The sequence below is a fragment of the Clytia hemisphaerica genome, unplaced genomic scaffold (genome assembly GCF_902728285.1).
Source record: "Clytia hemisphaerica strain Z4C2 unplaced genomic scaffold, Clytia hemisphaerica genome assembly, whole genome shotgun sequence".
Classification (NCBI taxonomy): Eukaryota; Metazoa; Cnidaria; class Hydrozoa; order Leptothecata; family Clytiidae; genus Clytia; species Clytia hemisphaerica.
In genome coordinates this window covers 305,407-327,108 of record NW_027103993.1, presented here as the reverse complement: position 1 = coordinate 327,108, position 21,702 = coordinate 305,407, and the positions used below count along the sequence as shown (strand labels likewise).

The 21,702-nt window shown below is 35.6% G+C and overlaps 3 protein-coding genes across 3 annotated transcripts; 1 reads left to right on the top strand and 2 right to left on the bottom strand.

The window, feature by feature from the left end:
- Positions 1–897: 897 nt before the first annotated feature.
- Positions 898–2,187, bottom strand: LOC136811193 (microfibril-associated glycoprotein 4-like). Its single transcript, XM_067067808.1, has one exon. It carries the CDS (start codon positions 2,138–2,140, stop codon positions 1,145–1,147), a length of 996 nt encoding a protein of 331 aa, XP_066923909.1. The 5' UTR covers positions 2,141–2,187; the 3' UTR covers positions 898–1,144.
- Positions 2,188–8,645: 6,458 nt separating this feature from the next.
- On the top strand, positions 8,646–11,319 carry LOC136811177 (ras-related and estrogen-regulated growth inhibitor-like). The gene is made up of 3 exons (XM_067067796.1): positions 8,646–8,832; positions 9,171–9,289; positions 10,470–11,319. The coding sequence occupies exons 1-3, from the start codon at positions 8,778–8,780 to the stop codon at positions 11,004–11,006; spliced, it is 711 nt and encodes a 236-aa protein (XP_066923897.1). The 5' UTR covers positions 8,646–8,777; the 3' UTR covers positions 11,007–11,319.
- Positions 11,320–11,945: 626 nt separating this feature from the next.
- On the bottom strand, positions 11,946–16,257 carry LOC136811176 (uncharacterized). The gene is made up of 6 exons (XM_067067795.1): positions 16,055–16,257; positions 15,403–15,565; positions 14,548–14,732; positions 13,610–13,686; positions 12,971–13,243; positions 11,946–12,794 (listed from the first exon to the last, which is right to left on the bottom strand). Exons 1-6 carry the CDS (start codon positions 16,226–16,228, stop codon positions 12,521–12,523), a joined length of 1,146 nt encoding a protein of 381 aa, XP_066923896.1. The 5' UTR covers positions 16,229–16,257; the 3' UTR covers positions 11,946–12,520.
- Positions 16,258–21,702: the final 5,445 nt, after the last annotated feature.

Below are 21,702 nucleotides of genomic sequence, written 5' to 3'. Positions count from 1 at the left end.
GACGCCTTTCCCATAACTCGGGCTTGATTTTTAATATTTAAAAAGGGGAATCCCCTCAATATTTTGAAACCGCAAGTGATTTTTAAGTGCTTTAAATAAAGTACGGTTGGGAAGTAGAGTTTTAACCTTGAGATTTCACACGAGAATTAATACTTAGGATCTGAGGATATAAATAAGCCAACGAGGCTGAGACTATAGTCTGGAAGTCACTTAACCCCTCCAAATTCGAAAAATCAAAAATCCAATGAAATAAAGTGGAAGTATTGAATCGCAATTCTCGATCGAGCTTTAATTGCGAATTAGGAGCGACATAAAAGGTCAAGCAAGCTGACCACTGTTCTATTTGTTGGAATTTTAATTTCTTGATTATATTTTGTACAATTCTCCTCCAATAAAGGGCATATATTAACAATACTACTAGTGTAAACATATCCATATGTAAAGTAATATACTGTAAAACTTCCAATTAACGGACACTCCAAAAGGCGAACAATTTTCCTCCGCTATTTCCTACCTAGTCAAATCCTCATAAAAAAGGTTCCAAAATTCTCAATTAGCGGGCCATCCATTCAGCACACAAAGTCTTTTTGCACGAAATGTCCATAACCCTACTTCTTCCTCTCTAATTAGCAGACATTAATACGACGGATTAAATTTAGCGGTTTCCTTGTTTTTGAGTATATTTTTTTAAATATAGCGGAAAATTTTACTTTCAATCTAAAATTTTTATAAGAACCACATGGACAGCTCAAGACCGTGCAACTTATTTAGGATTTCGAGGCTTCAAATCCTTCCTAGGAGATTCACCCCTTCGGGATTATACTTCATTGGGTTCAACTGTAGTACTTAGTGTGTCCAGCAGTTAAAAAAAAAGAAAAAAAAGAAAGGGTATACAATCCATGGTTAAAGTCAATCGACAATTCTTAAAGTTATTTAAATTTGTAGTTTTAATATGTAGTTGAATGAAAAGTTTTCCCTTTTGTGCCAATACTATCACACGTGTGATTAAAGTTATTAGCAGCTACCTTGGTGGTAGGGGGTGCTCTACATCTAAAAAGTCTCAATTCTACGGTCCATCTTTTGAGAAAACAACAAATTCCAAAATATTTTAGGTTAGAAATTCAATCATGACATTTCAACGTTTTTAATTCTCTCGGACAAGGAGAAGAGTTTTCTTTAGCGATTTGTAGCAATTATTATTTTGAAACTTGTACCAATGTAGACCCATGCCGTAACCGCTAACTTCAGTCGGATAATATTGTCCGTTCATAAAGTCGTCATGACAATTGCTGAACCACCATCCTCCAGGGTAAAGCGAGGAGCACGCGCCGTTACCTTTCGAGTCATTATCTTGGTCAAAGGTGCTGAACTTCTGTCCCTGAGGGCGTTTAAACAATTCGAATTCACTGTATCGTGGTAACACTTTATCGTATGAGAAAACGTATTTCGAAGCTGGTGTACCGATGGCGAAACTAGCAAAGCGCTTGACTTGAGTTTCGTTGGAGAAGGTTTTGACGATGACAAAAAGATCGTGAGATTTTGATGTAGTCAAAAGGTGTAACTTCTCAAGGCCTAACCAATATTCTCCACCATCAGATACTCCAAAGCCATTCTCATACTGGCTAAAACTCTTGTCGTGAAATGAAACTGATCCATCGAAACGCCTTTGAAAAGCCATCCACCCTCCGCCCTCACCCTCCATGAAGCAATATACATTTTGTTTTCCACTTTGCAATTTTACTTCATATACACCATTCTTTTTGTACCCATATCGATACCAATCTTTACACGTTTTCGCTTCAATATTGGTTGAATACAATCGGGCACCAATTTTCTCGACCAATGAAAATGCAACATTTTGGCGGTAATAATGATGTGTGAAATCAAAGAATCGACATTCGACGCCTTTTATTCCAGTCGTTGTTGATATGATCGGCGTCGCTTCATAAGCGACGCATAATTGGTTATATTTGCACAAGCCAATACATTGTCGATCGCTCTTTAACGTCACCTCGTAATAAGATTCATTCGCAAAGGTGTGTCCAGTTTCAACCAAGTCAAAGATTTGACCCAAGCATCTCACTGGAGGGCTGGTTAAGATCTTTACGATCACGATAAGATGATAAAACATTCTGGACATTTGGAAGTCTGCAAATACGATTTAATTTCTTGTACTGAAATTATTGAAACTTTCATCTAACTTTTCCACCATATTTTGCTGTTTGAAAGTAACTTGCTTCTGATCTGCATTTTTGTACTAAATTTTGTTTTGTTGCCAAAAACAAAAATTTCGCTTTTGACCACTTTTTTTTTCTAAATCTAGCTCGATTCTATTAATGATTATTAATGGTTTTAACTTTCATTCATCAATTCTTTGAGAAATTTAAATAATTCTATATTTAAAAAGGATTTGAATGCTAAATCTGTATTGGTGGTTCGGCAGACTTCTTTTATGACATTAAAATTTGAAATGACAATAAATAAACTGATGAGCTGGAGTTTTTAAAAACATCGGCTAACTTTTGTTCGTGTGTATCCCCGCGCGGCTTTTCCTCTACTGCGCGCGGAAATACAAGCCGAAAAAACATGGCCGTTTGTTTTCTTGTGTTACAATGCATGAAAACAAGGACTCAAATATGAGTTCAAGACTTTTAAAATAATGATTTATTTTTCATAGGTATATATGTGATATATAGTCTATCAACAATTCAAGACAAACCCACAAAACAAAAGGACAAGACAAATCACAACAAATATCTAGAATGAATACGTATCCACAAAAGGTTGTAAAGAAATGGAAAAAAATAATGAAATCGGAATCCATCAAAGTAAAAAACTAAAGATCTAAAACGACCTCTGGAAGAACGTAACTCAATGCGAGTCAGGGTGGAAAGAAGAAGCAACTCAATATGAGTCAATAACAAATAAGTACTTTCACAAAACACATGATCTGTTCCTCAGGATTTCGGCCACTTACGAACATATCCTCCTATATGGTGGAAATAGAGTTGTGCAGGTAGGCCAAGCAGTTTTAGTTAGACACCATCACAGATAAAAGGTTGTAAAAAGATGTGTTTAGTGAAAGTATAAAACGCGCGCAATAATATAAATAAACTAAAGCATAAAATCGGAACCAGCCGAAAAAACTAAAATAACAGTGAAAAAAGAAGGATTGTAGAAAGCATAGGCCTGCATACTATAAGGGAAAGAACTAGGATTGGCTCTCACACACATGTTCCAGAAAAAATTGACAGTCTTGACTTAAATTTTCAATGAAGATGAAATAATAGGATACTTGACCAGTCGGTTTGTAATTTCATGGTAATTTTTTCACCGGAGACGATCTTTGAACCAATTCTTTCAGTGAAGTTGGGCTCAACCACATCTTTGAAACGGGGCTGTTTAGTGTAAACTTTAAACCGTAATATATCTCCAGTCATAGGAGGAGTTAAAAACTCGCTGCATAGCTTTAGAGCCCCAGCACGGGCCTTACTGAATTGATGGCGGACGGGCTGTTACAAAACTGTATGCAGGATCTTGTAAAACATATTCGGTCGAATTTTTGTTATCTCGTTGTCCACGTGTTCTATAAATGGTCAAAATGTCAAGGAAGGTTTTTTGTCAAAATTCCGATCCAATGTCGAAATTTTCGATTACTTTTACTGTAAAGCCATGTACGATATACTTATTTGAACTTTGAACACAAACGACAACAATTCACGTGGCTCCACCACCGCCATGTTGTTAGCAATGTTGACATTGGTATAGAAATTGCGAAGCTGTCCATAGTTTAAAATAAGATCTGGAATGATCAAAATCGAAACTTTAATAATTCCCTTCTTGTTTACTTTCAGTTCCAAAAGATCAATGTACTAAAAAGCTGTTGGACAATGAAAGTTTTAGAGTGGCAAGAGGTATATTCGTTCAGAATTTAAGACATTATTTTGCTATCTCATTCCCTGCTATTAAAAGCCTATTCCACCAAATTTCCCCGGGTGAAGTATCGTAGGTTTCGTAGGGATGAAGTCCGATGTTGGATTCAAAACACGGATGCACAAGACACGAGAAACTCTGTTGCGAATGTTTGTTATTTCTTGTGCGCACAACTTGTTTGAATATATTGAACTATCTCTGCATAATGTTTTCAGTTTGTTTCACCATGGTTTCTTTTGAAATATGTGGGCTTCAGAAGATGAACGAAAGAACGGTATTGTGATTACTTCATCTCTTTTCGTTCAACACTCTATGTAATTAATTCATTAAGTCAGCTGTTCTTCATCTTATTTCATAATTGCTCTTTTCAACAAATATTATTTTGGCATCGCCTATCAGACGATTACGTGCTTTTCTCATTTATTATACATTTCTTCTTCGAAATTTTGACGTCAACTCTATCAAAATGATATTTTTTACACCAAAAACATCTTTTGCACATCTACATATTTCCCGTGCAGTAAAAATAGTGAGGATACTTTGACGTTTGAAAAGTTTATTTCTAGAGGACAAATAAAATACTTACTGCATGCATTCATTTCCTGAAGAAATTAAGTACGACATCAGTAGGACGTGCCTATGAGTGTGCAAAGACCCTTGTGGTACACTCTATCAAAAGCATACCCTTACAGTGCATTTCAAGCCTCTCGAAAAACCTACCCTTAAGGGTGGCACATGCCGTGGGTCGGACCATATGATGAGAGCCCTCCCCGGGCTCCGAACACTCCATACTCTGTTAAAGGTTCTGTTTAGAAAAGGGTATGGACTGCTTTTGATGGGGAAAAGCCTTGTTTTGTGAAGATCCATTGCCTCCTTAGAACCTCCGACGATCTAAAGTGATCGAGGTTGGAGTAGAAAAATCCTTTTTTGAATCGACATTCGCAATGAAAAATTTAAATAAATGCTTCTCATAAATATACGTGGTATTTGATGACTGAAATTATCTATCACAATAATGAATAATTCCATCTGGTTCAATATGACTACCACGCATTTCACTATAATGTTAAATAAAAAGGAGTAAAGAATTTGAATAATTTTTTACCATCGGGGAAGCAGGCTAAGAAAACAACTTTTAACCACCGAAGGGATCAAACTAGAGGTGGGAGGTGGATGGTTTGGAGAGAATTTCAAAAATTTTTGTAGCACAACAAATATCTTTAAATGAACATCTTTACAGGCTGTTTGTGACAGGTGAAGAAATTGGGCCTTATTTTCTAGTTTAAAAACATTTAAGGCTTTGTGGACTCTAAAATACTCAAAATACTCAAAAATACTCACAAAATGGTGAAAATAAAAACATGTTTAAGGACATTTTCAGGTTTACAACTCAAGTTAAGAACATCCGAAGGCTTCAAAAATTTTGGATGCTCTTATTAAAAAAAGTTTGTACTGTACACGTTTTTTTTTTTATAAGAACGTCAAAAATTTTCGAAGCCTTCGGATGTTCTTAGTTTTTTGGATTTGAAGCCTAAAAATGTTCTTAAAATGTTCTTATTTTTAGCATTTTTTGAGCATTTTGATGTAATTTCATAAGAAATTGCATGTTTTTAAATCTCCAAAGCCTTAGTATGTTCTTAGAATATTCTTAAAGCCTCATGTTCTTATATAGTTTGTTCTTATAAAAAAAAACGTGTATATCAAAACTTTCGAAGCAATGAGTTTTGGCAAGGCACTGGTATGTTAGAAGTTTAAAATGCAATTAATTTTTTTGGTTTGGATTTTTTTCCATTAGTTGACCATAAAATGATTAATACGAACCAAATTAGAAAGCAGGCGCGAGAGAAAACAAATTGTTTCGGGGGTAATTAGTCTGATTGATTCACTTCCCTATTCTCCCTATCGCTTCTCTCATTGATGTCATCGCAAGTTACAAACACGAGCAAATGAGGGGGAGTATATAATCGTGAAGGGAGTTCCCAATAACCGTGCAATAACAGGACGCGGGAAATAAACAAAATAAACGAAAATAAATATGATGTCAGCTTTGCGGTTTTCAGTCTTTGTATTTTTTCCTTTTAAAGGAGATGCTGCGACATCAATATCTTGTTATCCATGTTTTTAAAATTTGGGTTGAACTGTTTCCTCTTTGCAGTATCTTAATTTCGTTTTGGAAGGTACAATTTCACCCTCGTTACCAGGAATTTACTCACCCTTAGTGTTCTATGCTTAAAAATGTGAATTTACCGGACGTTATTGATGGTATAAAACTTCGTCCCTGTGCATTCCAGGTTTTTTTCACGTCACGTTACTGATGATACGAAGGGAACGAGGTGAACAAGGGTGTGCCTCTGTGACTCTTCGTGTGTGTCCAGTGAACCAATCACGTATCGCAATCACTTTGTGAAAAACCGTTAATTGAGAACAGTTTCTGTTGTAGCTCAATATTCGCGTTTGATTGACCCTCTCTTGCGCAAAATTATGCTAATCAATCGATTTGATGGTGGTGGAATATCTTTTAATCAAATCAATTCACGACCAACATAAACAGATTTGTAATTATCTTCAAATTTGTATGCCATATAATTATGCCTGCTATTGTCTCAGGTTGTCGCCCATCCTTCCCTTCTTTCGAAACTTTCTGAGAGGAAATCTTCATCTCAATGATAAAGAAACTCACAACATTTTCACATCTCCATGCAAATTGAAAATAAAAATCTTGACAAAATGGAGGAAAAATGATTAAGGGGAAGAAAATGTGAGGAATCTTTCTCGTTCGATTGGACTCGATTCGATCTTTTACAATTCTCTATTTAATATATGTACAGTTATGTGCCCAATCATAAAAGTACAGCTTTAGTTTCTTTTTGTTTTTCTTTTTCCCTCTTTATTACCTTGTATACCGGTTAAAGCTCAAACTTAAGCATTCTTAGTCAGAAAAAGAAGAGGCCTCGAATAATAAGATGTCCTAAAGTTCTTACTAATACCCTCGGCAATGGTTGTAGCTAGGGGGCACTCGATTTCTAAATGACGACATGTGCCGCAAAAAATAGTTCTCAAAATCGGACCCTTACAGTGCAGCTCTTGAGCAGTGAAACGGTACCCTTATAGCCAATTTTACCGAACGTTTCTGACCCTTATTTTGTAGTTTGATTTCATATCTCTTTTTTCTGACTCCACCTGAAAATGAGCCTGAGATGTCGACACAATGTGCAAAACAAATCAAAATGGGTGCAAGTCAAAACTAAAGAATACATCAAACTTTTACTGTCAGGCTTCTAATTTAGTAGTCTCCAAACACACCCTTACAGTGTATTCAGCTAAAATAAGACCCTTGTAGTGCGCTCTATCAAAAGTACACCCTTAAAGTGTATTTCGAGGGTCCCGCAAAAGCTGTGCCGTGGGTCAGATCTTGTGAGTGCCCCCCGGGGTTGTAGAGTTCGTTATTAAATTTGTATTATTATCTCCCATACCACGGGTATTCATTCCTTCCATTATGATGATTTAAGGATAATCTTTTAGGATTCTAATATCTCTTACACGTTCGTCGTGGTATTTCTTTTAAAAGCTGGTCAAGTGAATATACAGTCTGCAGGTCGCCTTTTACACCGGACCACTTATCAGCGCCGAACAGTCTATCAAAACAAGTGTTCTCGCTTCTTAGGTAATGAACAACTCAATATTGCGTAGTAATAAGGTTGAGCGTAGTATTATGATGGGATAAATGGAATTCCTTTGTATGACGTCTAAGAATTAACACAATGTTCAGCTGTAGTACGTTCGGGAAGATTAGGAATTTTGAGCTTGGAAAAATATGTTTTGCAAAGAGAATAATTTTCCTAAACTTGAAGGGCGTCACAGAATCTTTGAATGACGCAATGTTTTTTTTCATGTCAAGTCATATAACATGTTTTGTTTGTTTATACCGTTTTCGTTAGAGGGAAAATTAATCTTTCTTTTTCATGTTACTTATCCAATTATCAGCAGTCTTTTTTATCACGTGACTTTGGCCGAATTGATATTTTGTTATTTGTTATAAGAAACCTCTGAGCATACAATTCTTTCTTTTTCAAATACTCATTAGCTATGAAAATCGATTCATCTAAAATTTTTGAAAATATTGAAATTACTTTCTAAGAGTGAGTCCTGAAATCTCACGTCGAAATATTGCTTCGTTGCAAAACATAGCACTTTCCCTGCATAAAAGCTATATCATTGATTATGGTTAGCTTACTGTCAATCATAAGTATATCTGTACTATCAGAAAAATGTCCTTGAAATTTGTAAATTAAGTTTATGAAGTCACTTTTAAACTTGGATCAGAAAAAAGTTTTAGTCTGAAAGTTGTGAAGGTATCTTTGGCTTATCATGACTTATTACTTATAAGAAAATAACATACATTCTTACTATACATTTAACCATTATATCGATAATTCTTTTTTCATAATTATTTTACAAAACAAATCAAAGGAAATAATTACAATGGAAATATTTCCTCTAAATAGCATGAATCAATCAATGCTTTTCCCATTGTCTCGTTGAACAATAGAAATTTTTGATGTCATTTTTATTAAAACAATTCACCATGAGAATGAAAGACAATAGTGATTTAATGACCGTATACAACGGACATAAACAAAACAATTATTTTCCTTTACTAACTCTACAGTATATAATGAACACCAAATAAAGATATATCTTCAGTTCGAAAAATTATTAACACACTATTACCACTGCTTGACTATCTGTAACTTGTAAGTTAAAAAGTTTTAGTCGAAATTGGAAAATTACCAAAATTAGTATTTTTTTAGAAGATTTTTGACACAATACTTTCAATTTCGACGATGCACCATTCTTCAAAGATTATCGTCATGGGCGGCAAATGCTCCGGTAAAACAGGTATTACTTTTGGTTTGTGTCTGTTATCTTTTCTATTGCTTATAAGATATCAATCTTCAATTCTTGGCGTCCATGCGATATAAGCAATGCAATGGAGTAGAGGTAAGACTGTAGATAAAATGGCTACTACCTAGTTCTTGCACCATGAATCTTACAAATTTAGCCTGTCTAGTGTCTGCTGGAGAGAACAGAATTCAACCCCTACTTTTCTGTCTCTTAACAATCCAATCTCTAATAAGCGGGCCGCATCGACAGCTTGGAGTGCATTATCAGGTTTTGTTTTTTGAGACTATTTTGCAAATGAAATAATAATTCATCAATTTAAAATTCCGTTTCAGCGTTGGTTTTACGTTGCTTGACGGGCCAGTTCTTTCCACAGACGAGCACGAAGACCGACACTGCATATCACTTTGAACATAATGGAAATCTCATGGACATTATCGACACCAAGGGAAAGGTATGTCTTCATTTGATTATCAAATTTTATTTCGATCCCTTCTATGTTTTAGTTTTAAAAGAGTTTTGCTGCTTTTGTTTACCCTCTAATGAATGATCTCTTAAAGAAAGTCTAGAAGTCTGTGAATAAGACTTAAATCACCCTACTTTGTAGCTGGCCCGTGATAAATATTGATGTGTTCAAACGCATGGACTATCATGGCACTATTTCTAAGCGAATATACTCTAGTGCTTTTAAATGGAATATATGTTACAAGTTTGAACGCGCGGTTGCGTTAAACATTTTGTAATAAGATTGGATTTCAAGGTTTATTCTTATCACCCCTATCCCGTCTACGAATGTTCCAGGCGCCATGAAACTCTTATGAAATTATTCCAAATATTTTTTGAAATGACGTCAATATGATGGACTGTTTGAGAGTCTGTCAAACCCTTACTTACGACCCACAGTCATGATTATGTCATGCATAATCGTGTCAAATACCTCGTGTTATTTTGTTGGAAGTTGAAGTTATTTTCATTACACTATAAATAGATTTGGCGTTTTGCAAGCCATGGCTGACCTAAAAGGCGCTGTCTACGACCGTAAATCCGCTTTTTCACTCCTCTCTTTTAAATAATAAAATTGTTGAATACGTAGATGTTCCAGCCTTTGCGAGGTATTACAGTATTCTTCAAAAAACACCAAGATCTTTAATTTTGTGTTCTTTTCCCACAAATACTCTTCCCTACGTTTTTAAGCTTTTCCGAAATACTCCCGGAGAACTATTAAATGTATAAAAACCTCCCGTTCATCAGGTACCCGATGGTAAAAAATGCAACTCATCATACATTTGAGCTATATGCCTGTGCCCTTTAAAACCAATAAAGTAGAGGAAATTGCTTTCATAACAATTCACATTAAGCAGGAAATACTTTGCTGTGATTTACTTTGCGGTTTTCACTCAAAGTAAAAAAGCAAATATTTAGTACAGCTAATCACCCACATTGATTAATATGATATTTCAAATAGGGTTGCAATATTTAACATGGTCGTTTCCACCGATTGTTTTTATCGGATCCCTGGTGAAAGTAACGTTTTCTTGTTCTTTTCTCTGCTTTTTTCAGCCTTTAAGTTTAAGTGAAGGCACAAGGAACAGGCTTACCACGCACATTCATTTACCATCACAATTCTTTTTTAGAACGAAGCATTGGTCAGTTTCGCAGATGGGATTGTGCTTGTCTACTCTATCACCGACCGAACTAGTTTCCTTTACTTACGCACACTAATGGCCAAAGTTCGTTACCTTAACTTCAAACGAGACTTAAAAATCATAGTGGTGGGTACAAAGAACGATAAAGCGAAAGACCGAGAGGTCAGTTTATACGAGGGACAAGAATACGCCGTGGATAACGGATGCTTTTTCGTGGAAACCTCCGCTTGTATTCCCAAACATGATATTCAAGACATATTCACACAAGTGTTAACCAAAACACAACAAGAAAAGACTAGCTTACGTATTAAGCGACGCAGCCGAGCCAGTTCCAGCGACTACGATTCTACTTCAGTGACGCCACCTCAATCTCCGACACGAAAATTGTCGTCGTCTCAAAAGATTTACGACAGTGTACGAAATTTCGTCCAAAAGAAGCGACGACAATCAACGAGTGATTACCAGCGACAATATTATCAGCGACCCTTGAATCGTGCGTTATCGAAGTCTCTCATGATGTTCTAGATAATGACGGATGCTCTAAAGATGTTGAGAGGAGGTTTTCTACTACCACAAGGGGCGTAGAAGCATCCGCCAACATTGAAAGAAAACCAGGTCATACGCGCCATGCACATTCGAACAATAGAATGTTTATATCCAGAGATGGACCTTTAACAAAATGCTTGTCTAGCCAATTTGAGGAATATCATATATTCAACTACGTCAAGCTGAATTTGAAAAATTTCCTCTCTGGTTCAGTTAGCACTGTAATATAGTATCAATGTACATAGCTTTATATACAGGTGTTTTTAGGACTCAAATTTCACGAATCATTTTCACCAATTTTTCTTTTGTAAATTTTCCAAATTTTATAGATTTATTGACTTGTGCATTACAGATTTGTGTACAAAGATTATTGTTAAGAATATTTTAGATGTATTCTCACGAATTTTTTCTTCGTAAATTTTAGTAAAAGATAAGAAAAAATATCAAAATTTGATAAAATTAAAAAAAAACTAAATCTCAGGAGAGGCGGTTTTAACAAATAATTATTCCTCCTTGACAAGATAGTATTTATAACTGCCCTAACCAGTTAGATAATGAGGATAAGTTTCCCTGTCATTGAAGTGTCATGTCGAGAAATAAACAACAATAAAAGAAAGGAGCCGCCCGCAGCCCATATGAGAGTTCTCAAAATAATACATTGATAATGAAGAAAATGCCAGAATGGGCTTTTCTAGAAAAAAATTGAATATGGGGGGGGGGTAGAGGATATAACAATTTTCAGTGATTTACCGCCAGGACAAAGTGACTTTTGGCCCCCGGGACAACCAAATTTCCCCTGGACAGAGCACCACCCCGGACAAGGCAAATTTTGATGATTTTTCGCTACCCCTCGGATCCTCCACCCCCATGTACAGCGATTTTCTGGAAGAGCCCAATACTTAATTTTTTTTTTCAATGCTATTTACATTCGTCAAATCGTGCAACCCAAAATTTCTCTGATTTACTATACGATTCTAAGAAAATACTCAAATTATATTCCATAAAATTTCTCCGATTTGTCTATGATTCCATTTAAAATGTTCATGTTAACGAAAGTTTTGGAAAGGTACGAACTTCCAGTTAAGTTCTCATCTTCTACAACGAAGATAGTTGATCAATAGATAGTTCATTTTCCTTAATGTAGTTATTTTGTCTTTAAGCGAGGTTTGATTTATTAACATAAACTTACTTACTTTTAAAGGTTCTCATAAATGCCATCTTTGGAACAGTCTAAAGCGAGTTTTGTGTATATGTGTTTTTTCAGCGACAGAGACGGTTAGTTTCTTATTTGTGTATATCCTAATCAACTGAGGACGATGGTAAATAGTTCAGCACTTTTTGCAAGTTTAAAATTCCAAATCGCTTAGGCCACTCCGCCGTCCTCAAAAGTGCAAGTACATAAACTTCGCTTATATCTGCTAATACGAGGAGAAGTTCAACTAATTTTCTTATCATACCACATGCAGTTATTGAGTCGAAGTCTTTATTGAGATTCAAACATGACTCAATTTGCTGAGTGAAACTTTCAATTTCTCTGTAATTAATGTCATCCCATCACTGCAATACGAGATCTTTGAACCAGCCGGAAATTCAATGGTGACATCAAAGAATGTAAAAGTAGACGAAGGTACCAGCTCGCTGTATATAGGTTCTGCTGTTGGTGAAGTTGGTGTGATGATACAGTTGTTGTTTCCATCAAACGATACGCTCCTTTGTGGTTTCAAGTCTAGGGACGGTATTCTTGGTCTTCCATTTAACGGCGGTGACCTAAAAAAATGAATTTGATTGTAGTTCATTAATATGGTATATTTGCTCTTCATCTTTGATTCTTTCTTTAGTGATTAGATTGACACATGCGCGATAATATTTCTATACATGGTCGTCAGAGGTTGATATTTTTCTTTGAAAACTCGGCCTCTGATACTCAGGGTACAACAACTTACCTTCTGAGGCCCTTAGAAGGGTCAGCTTTTCCAATGGAATCAGATCTGTCGTGTGTATTTACATACTCATGTTTCCCATTGGGAGGAAGAGTAGGTGAATGTCCATTTGATGGAGATGTCATCTGCACATAATGTTTGGTTATTTCCATGTCAGGAACCGTACCAGAATCGATAGATGACGATCTCCTTGTTTTGTTGTTAGGGTTACCATGCGAATGGTCAGCGATTTTCTGACGAGGTTCTTCAATGACGGAGCTTTCTCTTGGTTGCGCACTGCAAATATATATTCGAAATTTCAAGCAATGCAAGGAGACTAGAACAGTTTTTTTTGTCAAGAAAATAAGGATTTCGAAAGATTTGACTGAATTGTCAAGGTAAAAGAGTAAACTAAAATTTCGAATTTAACTGAAGCACGAGGGCTTTTTGCTATGACCTTTATCTTATTTGAATTCTATCAAAAGTTACAGTCTATTTTCCCTCCGCTGATTGAGACAGACTTCATATCCATCATCATCATCATCATCATTGCTCGACCGTAGTCGATCCATTTTAAGTAGAATTTCTGAAATTTAAGGGAAGAACCTACGATTTTCTCTTTAAGTTTAGTGAATATAATCTTTTTGCAGGCAGAAATCTCACCTGTTCTTTCGAATTCGGAGGGATTGGCGGTTTGGCTTCGTTGTTTGTTCGTCTGGTATTATAACTGAATCGTATTTCTGTCAAAGAAAGAGCAGGAATCAAGTTTCAAATTTAAAGGGAGTGATAAAAAACTTCGACAATCCACTGAAGGATTTTCATTATCTGTAGCAAACTCTATATATACGGAAATTTAAAAACACATTTTCGTTACAGTCTGGACCGATGGAAATCGTATTAGAATAAACTTCCTTATAAGTGTACACAACATAAGCAGTGGCATTGTGGGAAAATTTTTCTGGAGGGGCCAAAGTCAATTTTTTTAAATGGCGCCCCCGATTTTACAAAGTGGCGCCCCTACCCACCAGTTTCTAAACTTTTACTAATTCATTTTCCTAGGCGTAATGAGGAAGGAAATATTTAGTGGATAAGAGTAGATATATCTTTGATGAATGGAAAAGGAAAAAACAGGCCCCACCATGGTTGGGACCAACTAGAAATTTTTTTTAATCGACTGCCAAGACACCCCAAATTACTAAATAAAGATAGGCAAATTTGACAAGTGCTAGAGTGAAAAATGGAAAGAAACAATGAGTAATGCGAGCGAAAAAAAGTGATGTTTTATTGTTGTCAGCAAATTGGTCTTGGGCGCAGTTAGATTTTCATTTAATAATGCTATATTGTACACAAAAAAACTTGTAAATTAGCTAGATTGCAAAGAAATTAATACCACTTAAATGCATTGCGAGCGAAGCGAGCGAAAAAATTGCAAGTAATTTAAAATTATCTCAGTAAAATTGATCCTGGGCGCAATTTAAGGCGCATTAAATATGATTTTTAAGATGTGGGCGTTTAAAAAATCTATTTTGGCGCCCCTCAAAAAAGCTCCGCTGAGGGGTGGGGGACACAACGCCACTGAACATAAGATCGTATTCACTTACAGTTTCTGCGTTTTTGATAGCCCAGCTGATTTGTTCGTACCATTTGTGTTCCATTTCTTCGTTAGGAGCATTGAAGAAGTAGTTTCTTCCTGTGGTGTTCAGAGCGAAAGTGTTGGGATATTTATCAGGGAAGCGTGGATGTGCTTGTTCCACTACGCTGAAAGTCTTTTTCAATTCGATCGGATCTAAATCGTAGATAAGCAATGAAATAGAAGTCTGAAGGGCTGGAAGCCGCTAAATCCTACCTTGTTGCGCGGCCTTGAGCGGCCCGCGTGTTTTTTTTACAAACTCTAGATTTTCCGCTAGATTAAGAAAAACACACCTCTCAAAAACAACGAAACCACTAAATTCAATCTGTTGTCAAAAATACAGCGTTTTTTAACTTTAAAAGGTTCGCTTCTAGCCCTTCGGGCTTCTATTTCGTTGTAGATAAGAGAGTATGGGAATATGGCGCGTCAAAGCTAGTTCCTCGTCTACTTCTTTTGAATGGATGGGATGAAAGGTGGTTTTGCGTAAAGTAATGCTTTGAAAATCTCAATAAAAATTATTTGCATGTACAAATTCTTCTTATAGTTACACTCTTTAGTAAAAGATTTTGTCGAAGATTGAGTGCGATTTTTTATTTTTTAGCACTTTCAGCCTCAGACCTCTTAACATATCGTTCTTATAAAAACAATCTCACAATTTCAGGTTCATATCCTAATTTACCTAATCTGACCCTTGATTTTTACCTAAAATCCAGCTATTTAAGGGGTCCATTTAAGCATACGAGATGATATAATTCTATGACTAACAAGTTACTGTACAACTGCAAGAGCAAAACCTTTCCAAAGTTTCCATCCAATAGCAACATACCTTTAGACATTTGTTTTCCTTTGATTTTATGTTCCTCTGATTCCCAGTACCTTAAGAAGAACGTGGACGTCTGACTTTCCTCCACCATTGAGGTTGCTGAAACGCGTCTCCCCTGTGAAAAGGTTCTCTTGTTTTCTGAAGTGCTCACATGCTGGTCTGTCACCTATGGAAATAATTTCACATCAATTTTAGACGGAAAGTATTTTCAATTGGCAAGCATTCATAAATTTAATCATGCCTAGGTGTGTGCAGTTGTTCCTCAAATTGAAACATATTTGATAGTTAGAAAGGATCCCCTCATTGGAATCGGTTCCTTCACTTTGTATATCCTGCTGGAATTTAAAGGTTTAATCAAACGAAGGCTTTTGATCTACTTCGGGATTGTTTTGGATGACTTAATTGGCCAAACTGCGTTGTTGATTTACTAGTAAGCATAAATATTATCCGTTTTCTCCAAAGACACTGGCGGATCACATTTTCAAAAAACGGAATTAAAATTCATCTGTTAAGTTAATTAATCAATATTCATCTAGCCCGTGCAACCTAGCCCGGGGGATCACGTACCATGCCGCATAAACAAGGTTTTCGTGAAATATTTGCGATTGAGGCTTTAAGCAGTGAAATTAAAAAAAAATTCATAAGCTATTCTTACCCTTCTGACATCGGGTGCGTCAACTCTGACCAACTCCATCCATCTTTCTTTGTAGGAAGATTCGTTATTCATCTTAGGGAAGGGCGGGGATTTGACTACCATGCCCTTCATCAACACTTCTTCATGACACATAGGTGAGTACCACTTGCTGTCGCTTGACTTTCTTGTAGTCATTATGTCTTTTTTAATTTTATATCGTTAAGTACTTAATCATTGAAAAGTCAAAATTAGGTATAGAGAAGTGTCCCCTCGCAGTACCTTTTCAAATGCAGATAAATTAGCTTAATTTTCCCGCAGGCTTAATAAAACTTCAGTATAAAAATTTCCAAGATTCCATTGGCTTAAATCTAATTTTCCGTACCCTAAAACATGCACAGCTACCTCTTAAGAAAACTGTAATTTTTCAGGGCTTTTCTGATAGTGAAGGTCTTTTGCCTGAAGATTTTGTTACCTTGATTTGCAATCAAATAAACGAAAATCAAATCGTAATATTTTGAAAAAGTTTTAATATTCTAAGAAAAATTGAATTCATCCTCCCATCCAAACATCCAGTAAAGCCTTTAGATGCGACTGCACACTGTCTTATAAATATACGATTTTAATGGTAAACAAACATTCAACAATACCTTCAAGGTATTCCCCTATCATTAAAGTATCCCTTATTGTAAACACTCACTTAGATAAATATTACTACACGATTTTTTTAATAAGAACGACTATATAAGAACATGAGGCTTTGATGGCCAAAATGTTAGAGAACAAATTAGACAAAAAAGGCTTTGGGGACTCTAAAACACCCGATTTCTTAGAGAACCGCACAAAATTACCCACAAAATAGCGAAAATAAGAACATGGTAAGAACATTTTTAGGCTCAAATCTGAAAAAGTTAAGAACATCAGAAGGCTTCAATAATTTTGGATGTTCTTACAAAAAACGTGTATATCGCCAAATGGTATCAAACATCAAATACCATTCTTATAAGAATATTGTAACGTGTTTATTAGGGAGACTGTGCGCAAAAATGGTTATTGGGTGTGGCTCTCAACGCATCGAAAGTCTCTTTAATAATTCCTCTTTATGTCTTAAAAACTTATGAAAAATTTCTGTCTAAATGTAGATTTTCCAATTTCGGAGTCGCCTATCAACTCTTCATCCGATTGATATTCAAATCAACAAATCAATTTCCAATTGAGCTCCTCGCTCTTGTAACCGATAGGTTTTAAGATCAGGGGTGTGAGAGCCATTTGGAATCCTTTCCTTATACATAGATATTCAGAATCAAACTAAATCGTCTTTCTCAATTTTCTTGCATGTTATAAATATTTGAGCGTATAAGGCCATCCAACAACTCTCAGCATTTTGTTGGTGTGTGTTTTAGTTGTTATCTATGTGGAAAATAATTTCCTTCTCATCGTAGAGTCGCAAATCAAAGAGAACATTCAATTCTGAAGAGACAAAGTGTTGCCAATAAGTGTTTTTAAGGATTGGGTTTTCTCTACGTTAGCATCTTTTTCAGAATCTTAATTCACCCTTATATATTAGTCTGTCCCCAACTTACCAGTCTGTTTGGGACGACAAGGCAATGACGAGGTATCTCGTCTTTGTTCAATTAAGGGTTGATAGGAGGGGACGGATCAAAATCTTCCATTTGATTCCTTTAAATATTTCATTTCGTGTTTTTTTGTCAAATCATGGTTTTGGGGTATAAACAGGATCTAACAAGGCATTGAAAGAAGTTCGAGGGATTGAGATATTATATGATTCCTTAATTCCATTCATTTTCGCGTGTCTTTTATTTTTGCACCTTTCATTTTCAGTAATTAGGAAAAAAAATTAAAAGCCGATTTGGGTAAGGGTAAAAGTTCATTTAAATTTAGATTTTTTTATACCACAATTCCCTAAATTCCGTGAGTGGTAGGTAGATCTACTTTATGACAAAACAGGGCCGACGACGCTTCTCTTTCAAACATCACCACGTAATTTTAAGCGTAAAACATTTTGGCTAGCTCAGCAGTCTCATTCAATTTGCTTTAACCCTATTTTTATCAGTAGCTGGGGGTTTTTTCATCACCTTGGCGCTTTGCCAATACCTCACTGAAAAAAAATGCTCATTCTGAAACCTTTAAGTATTTCTGATATAAAAATTAAGATCATAGCACTATTCTACAAGAAGTTGATTTTCTTCTTCTTCATTTTCAATCTTCATTTTCCGATCTTTTTTGAGTTTTTTTTTTATGATAATATTCCACTTCTGTTTATCTTTTCAACAAACACAAAAACGCTATCTAATTCGAATTCTGTCAATTATGTCAGTTATAGCCTTTTTGTCTCCACTGCAAATTATATTGAGACAGACCTTAGTGTTTTTATTAGACATTTTTCTTTCCAAAAAGGTGCGCTTTTTAGTCAAGGATGCCCATTAAACAGCAGATAAAAACAATCGAATTAGTATGAGTTGCTTACAGTTTTTTCAACTCTCAGCAGTTCACCTTAACATGTTACATCTTGAATATTTTAGCTGAAAGGTGAGATGCAACTGTAATAACGAATTCCTTATAACATTCAAACAAGGGAGGTTTCCCTATTTTACGCAACAATTTTTCGTAGAAAAACAACACTTGAAAGTGTTTTCCCTCTCCTTATTTAATGGTACTATGTAAATTCGCTCTAAATATGTAGTGCGATACAGGCGATGTAGTAAATTCCCCGTTTGAATGTTTAAAATTCCCCTGCAATAATTTCAGACAGGTTAATTCTTTTGCTGAGTTTGAGGTGTTGAGTTTGTTAAATCTTGCCACAAGTTTTCATTTAAAAAAGGTTAAAGGGAAGACTTCTCATATCACCTAGCAAGGAAGGTGTTTAAGCTCTTAAGAACATTTCGCAGCTCAAAACTTTGGATAGCCTGAAGACTTCGAGATCAGGCGTAAAACTTTCACACTTCTTTTTTTGAGTAAATTATTTTGGTAAATTTAGAAGTTTTTTTGGGCCCGGAAAATGATCAGTGATTGTTCATGAGTGAATACATTGCTTTTTTGAAAATTGGATCCTGTTTGAATGATCTTTCCGTAGCTAACGAAAGTACCAAGTGCGTTGCACACGCGTTTGTCAATTTTTCTGAACAATATTTTAACAACATCAACAACATATGTAACAACTAAATATTGTTTTTTGGGCGTTGAAACGTTCGAATCAACACGGGCGTCAGTTTGATGTATTTTGTTTGCTTTCAACATCGAAATCTATAGAAATTAGGCTCGGGTTCTGCTCCCCTTTGCGGGAACTTACAGTATATCCTGAACGGTAAGGGTCGTTCACTGTAAATAAGAATTTTTCAATGTTTTCTATTTTGTAAAAAAGATATTTCGACAACGTTAAAATTCATCTTTGCGAACACATTCGTATAAGAAGACAAATATTTAGTTAGGCTGGAAAGAAATATTTCTTCATCTTGCTAGTTCATTTCTGCTGAAAGATACTGTTTGTTTTCACTAATAGCGCAAATTTTATAGCGCAGGATATTTTATTTCTATTCAACACTGGTTGATTTGAAAATTTTACATCACATCTATGCTTTGGTTGTTTAATAATGTTTCTGCGTGTCTTTTCTTATCTTTTAGCTGAAAGATTGTTATTGTATTGTATCGAGCTATTTGGTCACGCATACACAGCATTTGTACACCATTTACTATGCCAAACATTTCCATCAAGGTACAGTATTTATTTTTAGGTGCCTATTTTCAAGAGAGCGTTATTGACGTAAAAGTACTTGAAAAAATGCTGAGGGTTAGTTTAAAAAAGCATTATTGCTTAAAGTAGTTTAGTAGTACTGTAGCTTTAATTTTCCAACATCAAACTTGATTCATTTTAGATGAAATTAAAACCCCCTACTTTGAGCCCTCTTCTATTTGCCCTCTTTTATTTATTTAAGTTCTTGCTCTCCGATAAAATTACTGTCCTCAAACAGATACTTATAGAAAGCCGGTTGTTTGTCCTCTTCCCCCATTCCTACAGCAAAGGATTTGATGATCCAGGAAAAGGGAATAGTGAAGGTGCTAAACACCAATGTACTTTTTAGCCAATCCTTTTTTATTTACAATCCCCCAACAAATATCTTGAGATATCATAATTTTTAAGCAATTCTAAATTCTTCTGAAGGATAACAATCCATCCCCTCACCCCACTGTCAATGTTGAGTCCGGAAATGACCAAGAACTTAAACGCTGACAGTGGGGAACGGGTCTCAGAATTTATTTGGTTGATTGTAGTTGTACTGCTGTTGCCAGATTTACCTCAATGTTAGGACTTCTGTTAGCCATGTAGCCCTGTAGCCCCTATATCTAGTTTTCTTAACAATGCAAAATTCCAGTGGAGGCCCTTAAATAGTTAAATATAGTCTTTATAAGTTGGGGGTAAGAATTTAATGTTAGGTTGGTTGGTTTTTGTCGGGAATTTCCAGGGAGCCTTGAGTTTGGTCTAATGGGTAACGGAAGGCTCAACGGGTTTAGGATGTGCTCAACTCTTTAAACTGTAGGTTATTTCAAAACATTTAAAATATTTTAATAAGTAAAAGAAATTTCAAGGAAATATTCGAGTACTGGAATAAATATAGCCTTATATACGCCTTACATATACATTTGCAACATGTTTCAGCAAGATTAAAACATATTTAACACTCATTATACCTTTCAAAGTATGTTTTGGTAAGGGGAATACCTTTATGTAACAACCTTTTGTCCCATTTTTCTAATGTTTTGATTTAAAAAAATCTGATTTTCTTTCCAGTAAAGTGAATTGCAAGAGGTTTTTGATTCCTTTTGGTAATATGGATGATTCGTTTCAATCTGTGTTTTCATTGGTTTCATAAAGAAGGGGGTTAAATCGTTTCATTGTGTGTTCTTCGACATAGAGGAGAAAATGGCTGATAAATTACCTTTGAAATTAAGGTAGACGGTTCGTCGGTGAAAAAATTTCGTCAACAAAATATTGGTTGGCTATAAAAATGCTTTTGTAAAAAATTTCGTCACCAAGCGATTTTTCGGTCACTTTCTACCTACGAACTTTTTATCGATAAGGAGTCTTATCTTGTTCCATTTTCTTTCACATTATTTAGGCTGTAAGATGTGAGGGTGGTTTTCATAATGTCAAGAGTCTGCAATCTGTTTTTGTCCCAGATCATATATTTCAAAGAAAATATTTTCTTTAGATCGGAATCGTCTATGTTTGGTTGAGATACATAAGTAAGGTTTCATACAGAAACACTTCTGATTGTTGTCCAAAGAATTGTTGAAAAACCAATTTTAGCATGCAGGAGTTTACTTAGAACTGAACCACCAGATAGAATCCCATCGTAAAGGTCTGTCTAAAATAGAAAGGTTACAAAGTTTCCCAGTAAAATGTAAGTAAATAAATCTGCGACCGCAAACTCGAAGATTCCTCTTTCGATAGCTATCTACCCGAAGGTGATCCTCCTCTCAATTGCTGAGCATTAAGCAGAGAGGCATATCAAGTACCATTTTTTGTCGTAAGTACGAAGTCTTTGGTATGACCCGGCCGAGGATTGAACCCACGACCTTGTGCACCGTAGCCGGAAGCTCTACCACTGCGCTACGGTTGAAATAAGTTCTTACTTCACGATGGAAGAAATTTT